Source organism: Heteronotia binoei, chromosome 1, assembly GCF_032191835.1.
Source record: "Heteronotia binoei isolate CCM8104 ecotype False Entrance Well chromosome 1, APGP_CSIRO_Hbin_v1, whole genome shotgun sequence".
Classification (NCBI taxonomy): domain Eukaryota; kingdom Metazoa; phylum Chordata; class Lepidosauria; order Squamata; family Gekkonidae; genus Heteronotia; species Heteronotia binoei.
The window spans coordinates 177,870,874-177,891,479 of record NC_083223.1 but is presented as its reverse complement, the minus strand read 5'-3'; the positions used below and the strand labels follow the sequence as shown (position 1 = coordinate 177,891,479).

The following is a 20,606-nucleotide window of genomic DNA, read 5'->3' as shown; positions in this document are numbered from 1 at the left end:
AAGGGGTGACTGGGAACTGAACGTTATGTTATGAGGTAAATACAGGTTCTTAAAAGCCGCAAACATTGCTGAGAGTTTAGGGAGAATGCTGGCAGACTAGAAAGGACTGCCCTATCTGCTACCTCTCCTCTGCAAATGCTCCCAGGCTATTTAAAAGCCTTCCCTACACACCAGCGCTAGAAATAAATGGAGAAGACATAGGGATTGGGACTTACAAGCAACACTGCAGGGAAGAATTACTGGGCACCAAAGAGTTACATGCCTGCTGTTTCTCTCAACCATCCTGACTTGTTTTAACAAAGGGAGTTTCAAGAAGAGGCTTTGCTATGGTTAAGCAGAGTTTGACCCTCAGATACCAGCAGATATTATGTTCTGATCTCTCTGTTTGCAGCATGCTGCATGTATCTTCCCTATACAGCACTTACTCTTCTCAGGATTTCTGTTCTTTTAAACCAGATTGTGGAAGTGTGCCTTGAACTGTCTTTCATTTTGTAACTCAATTCATTCTAATGCACTTTGAATTAAACCACACAGACAGCCACTGGGTGTTTTAATGTGGTGTTAATGTTTCTGCGAGAGATGAATCTGCCAACTAAACAAGCCATATTTGATCCTGCACTCGGCATTACAGTGCAGAAGGAAAGAAAAGCAGAACAAACATGAGATTCATTTAACCAAAGTGAATGCTCTATTGCATTTCTGTACAGTAAAGATGGGGGCGTAACAGTTTTCATTAGGATCCAAAGTTATTGTTTCCCAGATGCTTTGTCAACTTTCAGCTCTCTTTGGGTCAGATATGTGCTAACCCTAGATTTGTATGGTGCTGATCTCTCCAAGGCACAATTACTCAGTGAACATGGGGAGATCCTGTGGCTGAGCTATGTTGCCAACAGACAAAGAAAGATTCTGTTTTTACGGAAGCCCAATCTGCAAAAATCAGGAAATGGCACATGGAGTAAGGATAAGCATTATCATTTGCCAAATGTCAGTTGATTGTAATGCTGTTACAGGCACAGGAGCAATAGCAAATTTTAAAAACTTGGCAACTCGTAGAGACCAATGGACCTAAGGAAACTATTTGTTTGTTGGTCCTATCACAAATCATGCAAACATTTGTGAGGAAAGAATGAAACAGCATGACTCTCCACCCGCGCCCCTGGAATAAAAACACAGTGTTAATACATATGTGCCTGGGAACGTATTAACTGAAGCTGTCCATTAGCTTGTGTGTATTTGGAGAAAGCCTCACAAGAGGGGTTCTATTATACCACACTTCTGCAAAATGACTCAGTTGTTTTTCTACAGGCCTCTGACCCAATGGGTTAATGTTCCCTATCTCAGTACAGTGTTCCCCTCAAGCTCCACTACTATCAGGAAATAGGTGAAGCACATGCTTGAGGCCTAATGGATTGTTTCACAGATCAGAGACTCTCTTCCCTTACATCACTCTTCCTGCACCCTCAGGAGAGAGCAATCGCTAGAGTGCCCCCTGGTTACAATCAGGCCTAGAGTTTGTGTAGAGTCACATATCCCATTTTCCAGCTAAAAGGAATGAACCAGAATGTCAATCTTTCTTTCCAAAGAACTTTCTGAAGACGGATTTGTTCTTCTGGCGAGGTGAGGTGCCCTGGCTTCTCTCACTTAGAGTGTCTCGGACACCACCAGGGGTGGCCATGAAAGAATGGCAGCGAGGCCTGAGAATGGCAGGTGCCCGCTGCTCTCCAATGTATAATGTGACTGTGTAGCTGCTGCCAACCCCCAAGGGTTCTTTAGATACTGACAGGGGGCTTATCTTCTGGTAGGTAGCTGAAAAAGAGAGACAGAAAAAGTGTATGTTTGGCAGAAGTTAGCAGCAGCAGTGCATTAGCAGAACAGGCAATGGGCAGCAGGATTTTTAAGACAGAAATTTCAGTTTAGCCCTAGACTGGTTGGCATTTTTTGGTAGACTGGTTCTTCTAATTCCAGGAGACCTATTCCTGCTCCAAATAAAGGCAGGGGAATGTGAGGTTTATCTGGTCTCTGCTCCAAAAGCAAAGCTCATTCTTGGAATGAAGACTCTTAGTGAAAGAAGTTTCTTTCACTAATCATATCAAGAATGAGGATAGAAACACTTCCAAAACAAACAACAACATCACAGAAGATTTAATTCCCAGTACCTCTTGATTCTGAGATTTAGCACTGAAGTCAGGTATTTCCAAGATATATGCCCCTATCCAATGTCTGAGGAATAGCATGATCCTATAAATTATTGTTGCTTTTCTCAGAGCTGATTCTAATAACTGCTTCGTAAGAACATAAGAGAAGCCATGTTGGATCAGGCCAATGGCCCATCCAGTCCAACACTCTGTATCACACAGTGGCCTATATATATATATATATATATATATATATATATATATGAAAAAGATGATATTGGATTTATATCCCGCCCTTCACTCTGAAGAGTCTCAGAGCGGCTCACAATCTCCTTTACCTTCCTCTCCCACAACAGACACCCTGTGAGGTGGGTGGGGCTGAGAGGGCTCTCACAGCAGCTGCCTTTTCAAGGACAACCTCTGCCAGAGCTATGGCTGACCCAAGGCCATGCTAGCAGGTGCAAGTGGAGGAGTGGGGAATCAAACCCGGTTCTCCCAGATAAGAGTCTGCACACTTAACCACTACACCAAATTGGCTCTCCATACACACACACACACACACACAGTGGCTAATAGCCACTGATGGACCTCTGCTCCATATTTTTATCCAATCCCCTCTTGAAGCTGGCTATGCTTGTAGCTGCCACCACCTCCTGTGGCAGCGAATTCCACATGTTAATCACCTTTTGGGTGAAGAAGTACTTCCTTTTATCCGTTTTAACCTGACTGCTCAGCAATTTCATTGAATGCCCGTGAGTTCTTGTATTGTGAGAAAGGGAGAAAAGGACTTCTTTCTCTGCTTTCTCCAACCCATGCTTCTAAAGAGCTACATCTCAAATAATAAGAGGTTGTGCACAGGGACCTGTTCACATAACTTTGGAACTTCTATAGGCACACTAAGTTCTTTTTACTGGAGCATAGGATCAAATACACATCTTGACAGAGGAAGACACACTTCAGAGATGTGAATTTGAAGTTAAAAGTGTGCTGTTGACATCTAGTGGTGGCTTGAAGCAATATACTTGTGACTTTGAGGAGAACTTTGAAAACAGCCTACCCCACCAGTGGGGAAAATAGCACAATGGCATCATGCTTGTCTCAAAGAATGATAAGACTACATTTAGTCACACACAAGTCAGTGGCATCTGCTCAGAGAGAGACATGAATTTTACAACTGAAATGGAACATCATTAAGGGGTCAAGAAGCTCAGAGTGATGTGATGTGCTGACCGCCTGCTCCCCTTCTTCACAGACATGCAGGGTGTACCTGAGGTGAAGGAATATGATCTCCTCTTGCTTGTCACAAGCCCACAATCATCTTTCTGACACATAAAGGGATCGTGTGCCCTTGGAGACTCAGTAGGTGAGAACAGCTTTGGACTTTGCTCTGCTGTATAAACGGCTGCAGATTTCTGATTGTTTCCTAAAAGAGGAGAAAAATTTAAAATGTGTTACACAGGCTCAGCTTTAGGATTGCTTCTTTAAAAAAAAAACAATAAGTTGCTGAATCACAAATTATGCATGGGTTTAACAAGTCCTGCTTCTGTATAAAGTATTATATACTATAAAGTATGGTGTGTTACAAAGGGAAATCCTAACCCCATGATGATATATCTGTCCTCCCCATTTTTTTTGTATGTTTGTTGGGGGGTTTTGGTTTGGCGTGTGTGTCTGCACCTGGAAGTCATGGTGACCTCTGATGACCTACTGAGGGCTTGGAGGATATTCAGAGAGATGGCTGAAGAAAGCCTGCCCCTGTCCTCCTGACTACTGGTATTCCAAGGAGGTCTGCCATCCAAGTACTTTCCAGAGTCAACCCTACTTAGCTTGTGAGATCTGACAAGATCAGGCTTGCCTAGCTATCCAGGTCAGGGCTCAATAAATCTTTTTGTGTATTGCTGTCTATTGGTTTAGAAAAGGGGTGGGGAATGTCCGTCTCGCGACCACTTGGTCTGCCCCTCGGGGATTGCTGAGCCAAGTCGAACCACATGGCAGCTTCCCTGGGGCATGGCGAAGATTCCTTGGGGCCTGGGTGAGGATCGTGAGGTGCAGCTGCACTATGAAGTTAAAAGTGTGCTGGGCAACAGATGTATTGCCTCAAATAGAAACATCACATCAAAGGTGGTTTGGAAAACCAAGGGAAAAAAGGAGAACACAGAGAAGGAAAACATTAGACAACTTGTATGAGAAAGGTACAAAAAACCCACTGAACTTTAGCAGCCAAATTAAAGCAAACGAAGTCTATTTGCCTTTTAGTACAATCAAGCTGTTCTCCCCCTTAGGTTATGGAGACAGTCCACACATACATTACAAGGACAATCTAGACTTCCATGCCCCTTGTATGAAGAGATGGTCTTCAACATCCTAGTAGGCGAGGCAAAGTAAACAACCATTTTGTAAATAGTAAAGATTTGCTGTACATGCTGCTTCCCTAAGCGCCTTGAAGATGCAGAAGGATGTGGGCCTGAAATGGACTCAAGCTCACTAGTTCCTATGTCTCCTCTGCAATAACATCTTCGCAGACAAAGTCCTCACATGGCATTCCACTTACTTAAATGCCAGAATTACATTACTACGGCAGGCTTGAGCCATGATGAAGGTGTGGCCAGGAGGCACTGCCTGCCTCTATAGGGATACCCCACTGAAGTAATGGGACCCCAAGCTAAGGAAACAAAATAGATTCTTGTCAGAAATCAGGCCAAGGATTTGCAAAATAGCGAAGGAACATGCTGGGGCCTGGCTCTGATTGCAACATAGGCTTTCCCCTGTCTGGCTACTCTCCCCCTCCCAACTGAATGATGAGATTATTATGTGTTCAACAGGTCAGTATTGTTTCTGTTCTAATTCTCGCTAACTGATTAAGTGGCCATATCCTTGCCTCCTTACTGCAACTCAGCTTTTCCTTTGTTTACTGCTATGGTAACGTCTGACACCTGGACAAACCCTTTGTCTTCTGTGCTTACACCTCCTCAGGGTATCCTCGCTAAATTGCTTGAACCATTAAAACCCATCTTGACCCATTCTAACCTATACTGACAAACATTACTGAGTCAGCCTCACCTTATTGTTTCAATCTGGAAATCCATTCATACACTCAGGAAAGACACATCAGTGCCCAATAAGGAGCAATCAGAGTTCTGGAAGGGTCTTTGACCCTCCAAACCTTATAAAACATGAGAGCAAGCCACACCTCTTTGTTCAGTCTGAGAACATGTAGACAGATTGTTTCCCCCATTACTCTTAAGTAAGGGGATCCTCAGACATGGCATGACGGCAGTGCATGTCTCCATCTTCAATTTCCAAATAGACCTCTGCAAATCTGGACACGTTGCATTACCTCTATCTCTCTCTCTCTCTCTCTCTCTCTCTCTCTCGGCTTGGCTTCGCGAACGAAGATTTAAGAAGGGTGCAATAGTCCACGTTTGCTGCAGGCTCGCTGGTGGCTGACAAGACCAATTACCTCTATAAGAAACCCTAAAAGCCCCTACCTCTCACCTCTATTTTTCTTAGTTCTTGTTTGCTTGTATTGTATTGTCTCTGTGTGTGATTGTACCTTTTTACATGTTTTTCTAACTAAACATTTAAAAACTATTTTACTTTTAGGAGTTTTTATTCTGAAACTGGGCCTTCATATAATTGGTGAATTTGTTCTACCTGAGTCTCCCTCTTGCTAATTTCCCCACCTAAAGAGGAGATCTCAAGCATTTCCAGTAACAAAGAGGAGGCAGCCGTGGGTAAAGACAAATTTCTCAAGTGACTCTGAACACTCACCTGCTGGTGATGCTGCTGAATCCAATGGGTCATCTCGAGTATTATAAAGTGGCTGCAGATTGACACTTGACCGGGGCTCCTCTTGGCTCTTTGCTGTAAGGGGCTGATGAAGACCCACACAGTGGGAGGATCCAAGGCCAGGAATCACACTGGAAAGAATTGAAACAGCAGAAATACAGAGCTGGGTTCAAATCCCCACTTCTACAGGATTGTGTTGCCAGTTATCTGAAGTGTAGCTGAAGATTTGCTTGAGGCCAATGTATTATCTAAACAATTCCAGTAGATTACATGACTGGGATGTGGGTATAAGGGACTTGCTGTCACCAGGTAGACAGAAGAGAGGAAAACTGGAAGGAAAACCACAGACTACTCAAATATAAGCTCAAAAGTGTTTATTTACTAAGCTATGCCCTTCGCAAGACAGAGAAACAGAAATATACATGGCAAAATTTGAAAAAAAACCCTGTAATTTTTCGCTCTTTGCTTTGAACACACAGATTTCAGAATCTGCTTTTTATCTGCTATGTTGGAATCTAAAAACTTACATAAAGAACAAGAGTCCTCAGCAGTACAAGCCAATCTCAGGAGGCTCAACAAATTCCATCCACACCCTCAGTAACTCCAGCCTAGTGTTGCAACACTTACTTAACAGCAGAGGTTGTCCTTTGGGTGGCTTGGGAAGTGGACTGGAAATAATCCACTTCAGGTAAACCTTTAAACACAGAAAAGTGTGTGTTGGAAAGTAGTCCCTGGATGATTTTTTAAAATCATCAATTTGTATAACAGGGCTTGGGTATAGAACACATTTTAATGACTTACTTGGAACATCCTCTCAAACGCATAACATGGGACCATTTCACAGTAACACACCTCCATTTGCAGGTATGCTCAATAGTCTTATGGGCTCTGTGATGAACATTCCTGTATAATGCATATACTTTCAAACACCTATTGCTCTCAGTCACACTTTATATATTTGAGTGTACATTTTAAATGAAATCAGGTGCATGCCTATAACATTGGAAAGTGTGAAGCAGCACACAGGTTACTATGATTTCTACTCTGCCCACAATGGACTGAGGACAGGGGACAGTGACTTTCATATGAAACCCTGCAGCCAGTCCCTTGCTGATCTGCAATTTGAGCTCCAGCTTCCTGTGTCTCACAATGAGACAAATGGCTGATAAGTGGTACTGCCTGGGCCTCTAGATACCTCTGGTTCCTGATAACCATTTATTCTTTCCATTGGTCTATCAGTGCTCCCCACTTCTTCCTGAACCAGTATACAGTCTTACCTGAATTTTGCTGCAGTTTGGTAACCCACTCTTTCATGAGTGGTTCTGTCAGAGCTCTAAGGAGATACTTGGAACCGTCCTTCAACCTGGGGATGTGAAGAGGGTGGCAACAAACAGTATTTGGATGAGGAACTGATACAAAGTCCAGTACTAACCACATTCTCCAGCAATCTGGGAAATTAAAAGGGGGAAGGACTATGCCTCAGAAGCAGGCCCGTAGCCACAGAGGGGGGGACGGCCTCCCCTTCCCAACCTTGGACCTTTATGGCCCCTCCTTTCCCCAGCCCACTCTCTCTGTCGCCAATTTTCTGGTAGCCCCAGATCTTGCTGTCGCTCTGGGGCCCCCCACCCCACTTTGCGGGTGCCTCCCCCTCCCTCCCTCCCACTCACCTGCTGAAGCAGTAAAGAGTGGGCACCCCCCACAGCTGAGGAGGGCCAGACAGGTAGAAAGAATTCAGGGACAGAGGAGAGGAGGAGAGTGGGCCCTGGCCCAGTGGCTCTAGCGGGACCCAGTGGAAGTGGAGGGGTGCAGGGCTTGGAGAGATTGGGGGGGGGGGCGGCCCGCTGCACGCCCACTGGGAGGTGGCTCTGCTTTGCTTCTTGTCTGGATCGGGGGGGGGGGGTTGTCTGGGAAGGGCTCTTCAGCTCCCGTCTCTACCACTTCGTTGGCCCTGGCATGGCTTTTCCTGCCGATCAGCTGATCAGCAGGGGGGCGTCTTGAAAGAACCCCAGGAGCCCGCTCTTCACTGCTTCAGTGAGTGGGGGGGAGGGAGAGGGAGGCAACCGCGGAGTGGGGCAGGGGCTGCAAGAGTGGCGGGGAGATCCGGGGCCATCAGAAAAGTGGCAGCTGAGAGAGTGGGTCCGCCCAACTAAAATTTTCTGGCTACTGGCCTGCTCAGAAGTAGAACATTTGCTTGGTATACAGCAGATCCTAGGGCTCAATAAATGGCATCCCCAGTTTAAAAACAGGATCAGTAGTAGATGTTGTGAAAGACTTCAGCCTAAGACTGTGGAGAGCTGCTGCCAGTCTGAGCCTCTCGTCTACAGTCTGAGTAGACTACGCTGACCTTGATGGATCAACAGTCTAATTCAGTATAAGGCAGCTTCACGTGTATGCAGCCATGTGTTATGTGAGGAGTCCTCCAAATACCTCACACCCCCATTTTTTAAGCCACAGTAGGAAAGGAAATCTGGGGTTACTCACAGCAGTGTGAAACAGTTGGTCTTTTTGGTGTACTCTTTTTCCAGGGCGCAGATGGCTCCACAGAGATTCAGTGTTAAGGCCACCATGGAGCTCTGCTGTGCAAAGGAAAGCAAATGGTAATGTCTCTGAAATTTGCAAAGAATTGTTTCTAAATTACTTTGCCAGCCTAGGGAAGCATTTCAGGGGAACAAGAGTTCATCTGCTTTGCACTGTGTCCCCCCTCTGGCTTTTAACAGGGGAACAGTGGCTAAGAGATAAGCTATTACCCCAAAAGGACTAAACTAGGTACATGTTTTAATGACAGGGGAACGCAGGTCATGAGTGCTGAGATCTGAACATTCTGGCAGAAAAAGGTGAAAGGGCTTTGCAGCTGGAAGAAACTGCTTGAGATTGTTACTCAACATTTCCCTGATTAGAGAGAGATGATTTTCAGGGAAGGGCTTTTTCAGTGGCTGCACCCACACTTGGAATGTACTCCCCCACTTGGCTACCTCACTGCTCTTGTTGCTGCCAAGGGAGCTTAGCTTTATTCAGAAAGGCCTGTTTAAGTTTATTGAGCTTTTCTTCTGCTGATGCTCTGTGGGGTTTAAGGTTTGCCTACTATTGCTAAAATTGGTTTTTATGTGATTATGGATTGTTTTTACTGATTTTAGCATTACCTATTTCTGTAGACTGGTACAAGAGCTCCCTTGGCACAGAATGTCATAAATAAAATTAAAAATCAGTAATATTTTGTACATGCATACTCCTGTCAGTGCTAACAATTAAGGCTGAAGAGGTCATTGGATAAAAAATGCTGGCAGCATGATGAAACAGACATCATAGAGAAGCAGCACAGAGGGCAAAAGTCTGGCAAAAGTCTTGCTACACTACCAATTTCCACTTCTTATCCCCAACTTTTTGTGGATGCTTCACTGCACACAATTACCTTGAGAGTGTCTTTCTTGTCTTGATAGAAACACAAAGTTTGTCTCATCAGCACTGTATGGAATGTGTTCCAGGAACGACAATTTGCCTAGGAGAACAGAATTAAAGATCTTATCTGAAGTAGGTGCCCTAACCTGGATAGCTTAGGCAAGCCTGATTTCAGAAACGAACAGGGCAAGTACTTGGATGGGAGACCTCCTTGGAATACCAGGATTGGGAGGCAGAGGCAGGCTGTATCAAGTCACTTCTCTGAACATCCTCCATGCCCCAGTAGGGGTTGCTAGAAGTTGCTACAACTTCCAGGCAAGTTTGTGTGCACACACACAACAAAAAGACCAAAGCAGGCAAAACTTTGGGAAGATCCTGCTGTTCATGAAGCTCCGAAGCCCTCTTTCTGTTGGGATGAAAGTAGGGGGAACAAACTTTTCTCCTAAAAATCAAAAATAGGCAACCACTGCTTGAGAGGTTTTCTGACTCTCCAGAGCAGGAGTGCCTCTTGTTTCAAAAAGCAACAAAACAGCTGTATGATGCAAAAATGGGGAATGAAGCCACAGGTTCTCAATGATGAATAAAATATTAATAAAATATGTTGGGGTTTTTTTACTGGAAATGCCTTAAGTCATTGGCCCCACACATTGCGAAGCACACCTGTATGAGTCAATACATGTTGTTAGGTCCTGATAACCTGTTACAGGAAAACACAATTTAAGTTGCTTCCTAGTGATGTGGTATATGACTATCCTCTTTATTAATCCACAGGGACTTGATAAGTGCAGAGTGAAACATAATCAGCTTTCTTCCCCCATTGGATGGTTCTGACAATACCTTTCTTCCTCCTGCCTGCAACAGGTGCTTCCTCTCCAGAGTTCCTTCCATCATCTGGAGCTCCAGTTTACTGGGTAGAAGCTGGAAAGAGGCAGAGAGCAATAAACAAAAGCCATCCCGGGGCAAGCATAAAAGCTGACCTTTCACAACACAACCCACGCTGAACAAGGAAGGGTGAAAATTCTCCTCAAAGTGCCACTGTGCACCTGGCTTCAACTGAATTTCCCTTTTCATAATCCCTGGCCAGGTAAATAATACCTGCATTTGTTCAGGTGTGATTAAATGAGCATCCCTGATGCTTGAACAAACAATTCATTCAGCTTGTTTCAGTTGAGCTTACTGTTGACAACTAATAGAGCTACTTTTGGGTGTGCAGCCACAGTATTTGCTTCTACACTAGCACTGCTTTGCCGCTGTAGCATTCCTTTTTCTGTAATTAGTTGCAAGTGGAATTAAAAGGTGGTATCCCATAGTACTTTCTATAGAGCTATATTCTCCATAAGAATCCAGCAGTGTCTATCCCCCCATGGCAAGATCCTCCTGTCATGTTCACTTGATAGCAAAGTAAGTAAATTTCATTGCAAGCAAAGGTTCTACTTCTCCCTGCAGTTGTCCCTTTACATTTGGTACCTCCCTCTTGTTTCATGGTATAGTTGTGAATACTTTTGCTTTAACTTTGGTTTTCAGGAGAAAGTCATTAGACTTTTCCCATTGCAGGCCAAGTAATTATTCATGTCCCACAAGTGAACAGGAAACAGTTAATTAGCCGGTCTTCGACGGGGCGCCGTTGAAAGCGGCGCACCGGGTTAAGAGCCTGGGAGTTTTACTGGAGCCTGCATTATCAATGGAGGCCCAGATTGCAGCCACTGCCAAGTCAGCCTTTTTCCATCTAAGGCGGGCAAAGCAGTTGGCTCCCTTCCTAGAGCGCCAAGATCTGGCAATGGTGCTTCATGCAACGGTCACCTCGAGACTGGATTACTGTAATGCCCTCTACATGGGGCTGCCTCTGTACCGAACCCGGAAGCTGCAGCTGGTGCAGAACGCAGCGGCTAGACTGTTGCTGGGACTCCCTAAATGGGAGCACATACAGCCTGGGCTGCGCGAACTGCACTGGCTGCCAGTTACATACCGGGTTCGTTACAAAGTGCTGGTCATTACCTTTAAAGCCCTATATGGTCGAGGACCTGTCTACCTTAGGGACCGTCTCTCCCCATATGAACCCCAGAGAGCACTGAGGTCAGCCGGGAAAAACTTGCTGACTATCCCCGGACCGAGAGAGGTGAAGTTGCAAAGCACCCGTAACCGGGCCTTCTCCTCTATAGCCCCGAGCCTATGGAACCAACTTCCAGAGGAAATGCGGGCCCTGCGGGACCTAGAACAGTTCCGCAGGGCCTGCAAGACCTTCCTCTTCAGACTGGCTTTCGCTGATGAAAATGGAAATTGCGAAGGAAACCGCCATCAGAAAAAGTAAACATAGCATTAGCACTTTTAAAAATTAATCAATTTAATTTTAAAACTTAACCAGATTTTAATTAAATGTTTATAATGTTTAATGTAATTTTATTCATTTGTATAATTTAACCCTGAACTATGTTGTTAGCCGCCCTGAGCCTGCTCCGGCGGGGAGGGCGGGATACAAATAAAAATTTGTTGTTGTTGTTGAGAAGCAGAAACTGTTTTGAACCAAAAGAAAAAAACAATTGAAAGGGACAGTAGCCCTGGAAAGCCTCAATAGTACTTTTGTCAGTCCCTATGAACTAGCTACCATTGCTATTGTATTTTGAGCAAACACACAGACAGACTCAGTCAAAAACACCACAGAAAATACTGAGATGCAATGGGCTGTGCATGTCATCATGGATTCTTTGTAAACACTGAGTGACTGATCCATGTCTATTCCAAACAAAGGGATGGATCTCACAGAATGTTTTCTGTGATAAATTTCTGCCTGTGGAGTATGACTTGGTTACCCTTCCTGCCCCTCCCCCATAGGCTCCCAACTGCAAACCAAAACGTTGCCAGAAGAATTTCAAGGCGCATTTAGGGCTGCAGCAGGAGGGAAGGGGCAACAAAACCATGCTTGGTGGGCAAACACTTCTCCCCCATTGGCAGAAAACACTATGTGGAATTTATCTCATAATAGCTGAAGTGGAAGCAACCATTATTGTTATGCAGGCGGTCTTGAGTTTGATTTCTACTGCCTGATGGCTATGAGAAAGACTGAATTATAGAGTCTTGCTAGAAAGACATTTGGTTAAGATTATGATGTTGGTAGGGGGTTTTTCTGTCCCTCTTTGAGAGACATCTTGACCTGTACCACTTATCTCTGAGCCATTTTGTCAATACTGTCTGGGAACATCCAGAGGGGGAAAAATAAACATTTGGTTTTCAGACAGGAAAATGCTGTCTGAATGTAAATGGACAAACAAAGGTTCTGACCTTGTTGACTCCTCTGCTCTCTTCTTGGTGCTTTAGCTGGTCCCCTGGGTAGATGCTCGACACTGTTCCTAAAGCTGCAACTTCTGTCCTCTCAGATGGCTCCAGACAAGAAGGCAAAGATGCCCAGCAATGAGCTGAATTGCTCTTCCTACCAAGTCCATTACTGGACCCTTTCTCCTCTTCTGAGCCCTGAAGTGGCTGGACAGAGGTGGGAAGCTTGAACTTGGCCACCAGCACATTTTCTGCCGCTGTCAGGATTATTTTTCCACTAGAACCTGGGCTTTGTGCTTTGTCTACCTTTCTTTCTGGGCCATCATGGACACCTGCTCTTCTCTTGTGTTTCTCCACATTACTCCATATCGCCTGCAGCTCCTCCTCTTCTTCTTCAAACAACTCATGGGCAGGATGACAAATGTCTGCCCTGCAGGGCAACTTTGGTCCTTCAGCTGTATTTCCTTCTGGAGCCTGGACTAAAGATTCTAGCCCTGAAGAAGCTGGGATGCCTTCTTGGTGGTCTAGTTCACGTTCAAACAGAGACACCTTAGTAGGGGATTTGAATCCCATGTGATGCCACGAAAGTGGGATTTTTTCACATGTTCCTTCTAAATCATCCTGGTTGGTTTCCTTGTTTGGCATCACATTTGCTGCAGGGTCCTTAATTTTGGCTGTACTAGAAGCTGCATCAACAGTGCTTCTATGTGCAGCAGGAGAGGGCTTGAATGTCACTCTAGATGACTCTCTGACTTTGGCTGTGTGCTCAGTTGGCTCCTTTCCCTGCAACCCCCCACCAGTGCTGCCAGTTGTACCCAGTGTGGCAGCTAATCTGTCCCATTCCCAGCCTAACTGCTCATGCAGCACACTGATATGGGACAGCTGGTTCTGCTTGAAATCGGGATACTCATCACTGGAACTGCTGCGCCTCTTGGGACTTTTCCTGTCCTCTTCACAAGGAACAGAACAATCAGCCTTCTGCCAGTGGTAGCTTGGGTTGCAACTCACCTCTTCAAACCATGTGCCTCTCTCATTCTTGTGAAAGTTATGATGAACATCCCCTGTCCCAAGTGGCTTTTGACATATGGCTGGCTGTACTCCTAGTCTTCTCTTCTGCAGGCTGGCATCATTTTGCTGTATCTTTGTTCCACTGATGTTCCATTGAGCCACTCCACTGGCCTGGCCTGCTTCCCTTCTATCTGCCAGTCCCTCCTGTGCTCTGCTGATAGTATCCTGGATGTTCCGCAATGCAGTGGGATCCTTAGGGAGCTCCAGGTTCAGGATGGAACCCAGAGAAAGATGCTGGCACATGTTCATCCTCTCTGGAAGTGCCTGGGGGCTGTTGAAACTTTTGCCATCTTTCACAAATGTATGCTGTCCAGATCCTTTCGCAGCTGAGTCACATTCAGCATCAATAGTCCATGCCAATGGGTTCTTTACATAATCCATCAGCTGTCTGAGCTGCAGGCAATGTGTCTGCAAAGTCTGTGCCCTTCTGTTGCACTTAGGGGGCCAGGTACTACTGTGTTTCTTCTCTTGAACAAGCTTTGGATCACTCAGATCTGCTTCCATGATCCCTTGCAAGGTAAGTATCTGGGCATCTTCTATACTTCCTTTTCCTTTTCTGCGCAGAATCTTCAAGAGGGAGCTGGAGCTGATCTTTGGCAAAGTGTGGAAGGTGGTGGTGCTGCACCCTGTACTCGGTAGCAGGGAAAACTGAGTTCTGGTAGTCATTTGTTTAGTGAGTTGTGCCATGGTTGAGCTTCTACAGGCCATACCTTTATTTTTGTCCTTCTTCACATGCAAATAAGTGCTGACCTGCAGAGAGAAGGAAGCCATGGAGAATTACTGATACAAGTACTCAAGGTAAATGGAGTTCAAAAACTTATGTACCCTGGCTGGCACCGCAACAAACTTTGTTCACACAATTATTTCTTGTAGCCATGCACTGAGGCATGCTCCTTCTGCCCAGCTTTTGTCCACACATCACACACAGCCCCAACCATGCTACATAACAGCCAGTGAAATGAACAACCTCAGACATGCTCCAGGGTGCTAGGATTTCTTCAGTTTCTTCTACTACAGTTCCAAAGTACCATGATCCAACTTTGCTGGACTTTTTGGGAAAGGGGTGCATAATCAGTTAACAAAAGTAATGGAACTTCTTGCAAAGTGCATTCCACACTCTTCGCCACAAGATTCTCTTTGACTGCCTATAAACCTCAGCATGCAGTAGTTTAGCAAAAGCTCAGGAGCCTGACATGAGGGGAAAGGTAATGATAGCAGGTCTTCATTACACCCTACTTCAGTGTGGTATCAAGCAGTGATTACAGTGCTAGACTAGAACTGTGTGTGTGTGTGGGGGGGTTGTGTGTGTGAAGCTGAATTCAAATCCTCACTGCCCCTCCACTGAGAGTCATGTCTTTGATATCAAACCACAGATTCAAGGTACGCATCACCTCAGACACCTGGAAAGGAAGTAGACTGATTGCCATGAACACATTAATCAAGGTTCTTTTGCATGACTCCCCAAGAAGCCCCCTATCCAGGCACTAAGTAATGACCCACAGTTGTAGGACAACAACCTACTTTTCCAGAATCACCTACTTTTCCAGAATTATAATGCAGTCTTCTCAGGAAATATAATTGTATGAATGGTTAGGAGAGCCATCTACCCATCTATTGACCTACCGTCAGCAAGTATTAGTCAGACCTGTTACATGGGTAATTCAATCATCTTGACCAGACCCCTCTCCCTTTGTATCATCTGGAAGTATCTCTTAATAGTGTTCCTCATAAAAGAAGGTTCAAATTAGCCAATGGCAGGTATGATTCTGGCATTTCCCCACAATAGGGATATGGATTCTAACATTTCCCCAATCACAACAACTCTGCAATGATCTCCAGTCAATAGCATTAGTCTTGCAGGTACCCCTTGAGTGATCCAAGACCTCTCCGACCATCCACCTTCTAGAAGGCAGGTAAAATAAGATGCATAAAAAACTATTATCAAACTCCATAATATTGCAGCTGGTTCTGCTCCCAAATCTCCTTTCTACTGCAGACAGGAAACAACTGGATCTTTTCTTCAAGAGTAGGCAGAGGATTATTTTGTTTCTCTCTTCTAATCTTTCATGTCTTATCTCATCCTCTCCCCAAACACCTGCGAGTTGGCTTTACAGTCCTCTGGTTTCCCATAGCTTCCCCTCACATTCCTCTCCTTGTTAGGAATTCCCTGTTTCTCCTTATACAACCTGCTTTTCTCTCCCGTCCTTCATATTTTTGCATCCCTTTGAGGACAACCCCTAAACCTTTCTCTTCTCCCTGGGAGGACTGTTTCTTTAGAATAGCCAGAAGGGAACAATACATTTTTGGGCTAACTAACTGTAAGAGGGCACTATTTTAAAGAAACTACAATTAGACACTAGGACAGCAATCCTCAACGTGGTTCCTGTGGGTTCCATGATGTCCATCAAATGCTTTTAGAAACTGACAGGGGGTTTTCCAAGAAAGGCTTCTGATTGGCTTTGCCAGTTTTTAAAAATGTTGCTGTGACAACAGCTGCCACCACAGCACAAGGATCTTCATTGTATGACTGAAGGTAAGCTGTGGTAGCCATTTTATCAGTTTCCATGGAGAACATGGCCAATTTAGAAAGGAGACTCTATGGCATTATACCCCACTGAAGAAGAAGACTGCAGATTCATACCCTGCCCTTCTCTCTGAATCAGAGTCTTAGAGCAGCTTACACTCTCCTTTATCTTCTTCCCCCACAACAAACACTCTGTGAGGTGGGTGAGGCTGAGAGAGCTCTTATAGCAGCTGCCCTTTCTTTCAAAGACAACTCCTACGAGAGCTATGGCTGACCCAAGGCCATTCCAGCAACTGCAAGTGGAGGAGTGGGGAATCAAACCCGGTTCTCCCAGATAAGAGTCCGCACACTTAACCACTACATCAAACTGGCTCCTCCCCAAAACCCGCCCTCTTCAGGCTCCACCGCTAAAACCTCCAGATTGCCAACCTGGAGCTGGCAACCCTAATCCTCCCTGATGTGTCACTTGCTGTTTCTGAATCCTGGCCAGTTAGTGTGTTTTAATTTGGTAATATCTTTACTTTTTTTGGTATTCTTTTATGTTTAGGATTCATACAAAACTTGCCTGATCTGGAACAGATATTTTATACTTACATTTCCAGTGTGTGTTGTCATTATTTCGACTACTGAAGAAGACCCTCTGGGATGAAATGCATTTGGTCTAGTAGCTATTTTGTGTAACCAATGTTTTGCTCTTAGTTACTGTATGTGCAAGTTACATTTGTTGCTGCGATGCACACTACCTTGTGATTTTTATTTTTTAATCTATATTTACTGTGTACTTAGTAATAAATACATGTATCTTATTTTGTCTACCTGCTCAACCTTCTAGATTCCTGACTTGCTTCTCAGGTTGGGTTTTTTGCCCTTTTGCTGTTTTCAACCTAGAGAATTCACAATGCCAAAATAAAGGGAAATTCCTAATTACATTTCCCCCACCATCACCACCGAGGAGATCAAGAAGACATTATTGGCTGTAATGTAATATCCAACTTGTTTGCCTTCTCCTACACTGGAGCCCTAGAAGAGAGAAAGATGTATCTGTGACTTCTGAGACTTGTAAGGTTGCTTGCAGTGCATTCTGGAGTGGCATCTGAATGGAGGCCATGAGGGGTTAGTGAAGGGCTTTCTTGCACCATGCATCTATTCTAGCAGGCATGCATCCTGCTCCAGCCATTTTACCTCTTCCACATGCTGGTGGGGTGGTTTTTTCTTTCTCTTTAAACTACCCAAAGTATTTCCTAGCAGCCCCTGGCAACGCTTCCAAAAGGTTTTATAGGCTGAGGGTTTAGTTTCATAGAGCTGGATTTGAGGAGAAAAAGAGACAAAAAGAAAGTGATGGAGCAGCAAGGATGGTCCCCTCAAGACAGGAGGAAAAGGAGTCATGTGCGATGAGGAGGGACAGCAGGATATGCTACCAAGTGCACACTGCAGAAGTTCACAAAAAAGAAGCAGGGCTCCTGGTCTCCATGATCCAAACTGTGCAAAGCTGCTGCTTATTTGGGAGCTCCCAAATTCTCCATTGGTAAGGCTGACTATCCCCAACGGATGTTCCTGCTCTGCCCTGCTTAAGCAACTCAGAATTCCTTTGCATCCATCAGAAAATCTGACCATTGCCCAAGGGACATACATTCCTTGTACAGGAGATACCAAGAAACTCTACCAATGCCCTACCCAGAACATGACAATACCTTACCTTGTGCAAGCCCTCCTCTTCCACTGATGCCGGTACTCCTGCTTGGTTTGCTGATGCCAGAACGCCCACCTTTTCCTCCCCTTTCTTGCCAATGCTCAAGATCAAGTTCACTGTGCTGCCCAGGTTGCCAGTATCTTGTTGTGGCACCAGTAGCACTGGGCCCTCTGTGGGTTTTAGGGCCAGTATTTCCTTGGGAGTGTCCTTCTCAGAAGGCACGCAATTTACTAATTCATTCAAGCTCAGTTTACACATTGGCTGAGCATCGGCAACAGGCAGGACTGCAGCAGCATCCTCTGTTCTCTCTTGCCCAGGGTGCTGTGATGCTGAACCACCTTGGAGGGAGAGTAATGGGGAAGGAGGCTCTTCCAAGATATTGGGTCTTGTCACACCATCTTTATCAGGTATGTCTACGTCAGGGACTACCCTCACCTGGAGAACAAGAAAATATTGTCAAAGAAAAATAATTAAGTTGCAATGATAATGAGCTTCAGTAGTTTTCTGAATCTAGGATCCCTCTTGTCTGTCCCCTTCTTTTTGAACAGTGATCTCCCTCTCCTGAAGGCTGAATTTGTCTGGACAGTGTATTCTGACTGTAGCTGGAAAGAACATCATCAGTTAAATTTCAGCTTGTTATAGCTAAACTAGACATGAGGTTGGGAAATGTGTGAACAGATCACTGTCTTAAAATGTAAATTGCAGTTGCTGGGGAGGGGGGAGAGGGGGAATTCATACTGGGGTTGTGGTGCACCCATTTCCCATCCTGAAATTGCACCTCTTCTCCTGATCCAAATCAAGTCCCTCCCCAGAAAAATAATAATAATAGAGATCCTAATCAAGCCCCTCTCCATATGCTAGATACAGTTTAAAAACAATATAATACTGTAAGATGATATTTTTACAAATCTCTTAACATCCCAATCTAGTTTCCTGTTAAAAGAGCAGTTTTTTGTTTTCACTGGCAGAGTGAGAAGCCATATGAAACAGGCCAAAGATGATGTGTGTCAGGATAGTGGAGCACTAACTTGACTCAGAACTTGAACTCTATTCATTTGTATCCTGCCCTTCTTCTGAGGAGCTCAGAGCAATGATTTTATCCTTACAATAATCTCGCAGTGTAGATTAGGCTGACAGACAGATGATCAGACCCGCACTATCCAGCAAAGCTTTTTATAACTAAATTTCTGGAGCCCCTGCATCCCATTTGATGAAGTTGATGTAACAAGCAAACACAAACATGACTTGCAAAATCTGCATGATGGGAAATAGGACAGAAGCAAGGAAGCATGTCCAAGTATAGCTAGCTGGGTGACTTGTTTGTGATTCCATGGATACCTAGTGCTAGGCTTGTGCTACTGCAGAAAATCACACTCTCTCTCATCTCTACAAGAAACTAGCTGAAGATATTAGAAATGGACAGGGCTTTTTTTGAGCAGGAATGCATAGGAATGCAGTTCTGGCTGGCTTGGCATCTGGGGGTGTGGCCTAGAATGCAAATGAGTTCCTGCTGGGCTTTTTCTACATCCCCTCCCCCCGGAAATGGATCTAAGGACAATCTAGTGGACACACTCAATTATGCTTACAATTTCAAGAAGGGAAAAATTCCAGTAATGGAGAACAAAGGCATGCAAATAGGTAATTTGCAAATTCCGTCAACTATTTTAGAAAGAAAAGTGGCTCTAATGAATAAGGATGGAGCAAACATTGACCAAGACTTCAGGAAATATTAATCCAAACATAAGCAAAGGGCATCACAGCAAGGACTGTTCTTATTTAATTAAGTTCTGACTTTCATATGAGGAAAATGGGAAGTGAAGTGCTGTTCAGGTACAATCATGGAATGATGTGTAGATTGTACAACACGTGCCATTTCCTGTGATAATCCCCTGAGCAGATATTCCCTTCATAGATTCAGCAAAACTTCACAAGAAAGGATTGATTAGGATTCTTTTGCAGATCAGAGAAATGGAGACTGAACTGAGACTCTGCTGTATCAATCTTGATGAATGGAAGGGGACACAGCCTCCAAATGGGGATGTACTAAAAAGAATGACAATATAGTCCATAGGAAACAATTGCAGAGCCTGGATGGTCCATAGGATATAATGGGAAAGAAGATTGTCCATTGACTTGCATGGGCTTCATTGAAATACACTGAAGCACAGAAACGGCTGCAATAAAAACCTGGAATGGATTCTTTCAGGAAAGTCAAAAGATACCACAAGTGTCCTGGAACGGGATTGCCAGGGGGAGGGTGGGTCGCTACACTCTGGGACTGCATTGCCGGAGGATTGACAGGGGGAAAGGAACCTTGCCAACCTCCAGGACTAGATTGACAGGGGAAAATATACCTTGCCAACCTCCAGGACTGGATTAACGAGGAAAATGTACCTTGCCAACCTCCAGGACTGGATTAACGGGGAAAATGTACCTTGCCAACCTCCAGGACTAGATTGACAGGGGAAAATGTACTCTGCCAACCTCCAGGACTGGATTGACAAGGGAAAATGTACTCTGCCAACCTCCAGGAATGGATTGACAGGGGAAAAGGTAGTCTGCCAGCTTTTCAATGAAGCCCATGCAAGTCAATGGACAATCTTCTCTCCCATTATATCCTATGGACCATCCAGGTTCTGCTATTGTTTCCTATGGACCATCCTATGGACCATCTTGTCATTCGTTTTAGTACGTCCCCTCCAAATGCCACCTCACTCTATTAGCCCATCCACAGCAT

The 20,606-nt window shown here is 44.7% G+C and overlaps 1 protein-coding gene across 3 annotated transcripts in view; it reads right to left on the bottom strand.

The window, feature by feature from the left end:
- Positions 1-537: 537 nt before the first annotated feature.
- The window catches only part of LOC132575967 (uncharacterized), an 88,610-nt gene continuing 68,541 nt past the window's right edge, over positions 538-20,606 (bottom strand). Inside the window, exons 6-16 of one of the 3 annotated variants that reach the window (XM_060244659.1) lie at positions 17,876-18,304; positions 17,362-17,481; positions 12,597-14,405; positions 10,158-10,238; positions 9,334-9,420; positions 8,406-8,500; positions 7,202-7,287; positions 6,552-6,618; positions 5,907-6,055; positions 3,403-3,558; positions 538-1,806 (exon numbers count right to left, since the gene is read on the bottom strand). In XM_060244659.1, coding sequence (XP_060100642.1) covers positions 1,565-1,806; positions 3,403-3,558; positions 5,907-6,055; positions 6,552-6,618; positions 7,202-7,287; positions 8,406-8,500; positions 9,334-9,420; positions 10,158-10,238; positions 12,597-14,405; positions 17,362-17,481; positions 17,876-18,304 — 3,321 coding nt within the window. In that variant the 3' untranslated portion in view covers positions 538-1,564. The remainder of the gene's footprint in view (positions 1,807-3,402; positions 3,559-5,906; positions 6,056-6,551; positions 6,619-7,201; positions 7,288-8,405; positions 8,501-9,333; positions 9,421-10,157; positions 10,239-12,596; positions 14,406-17,361; positions 17,482-17,875; positions 18,305-20,606) is intronic. The other 2 variants (XM_060244668.1, XM_060244679.1) reach the window with 2 other exon arrangements.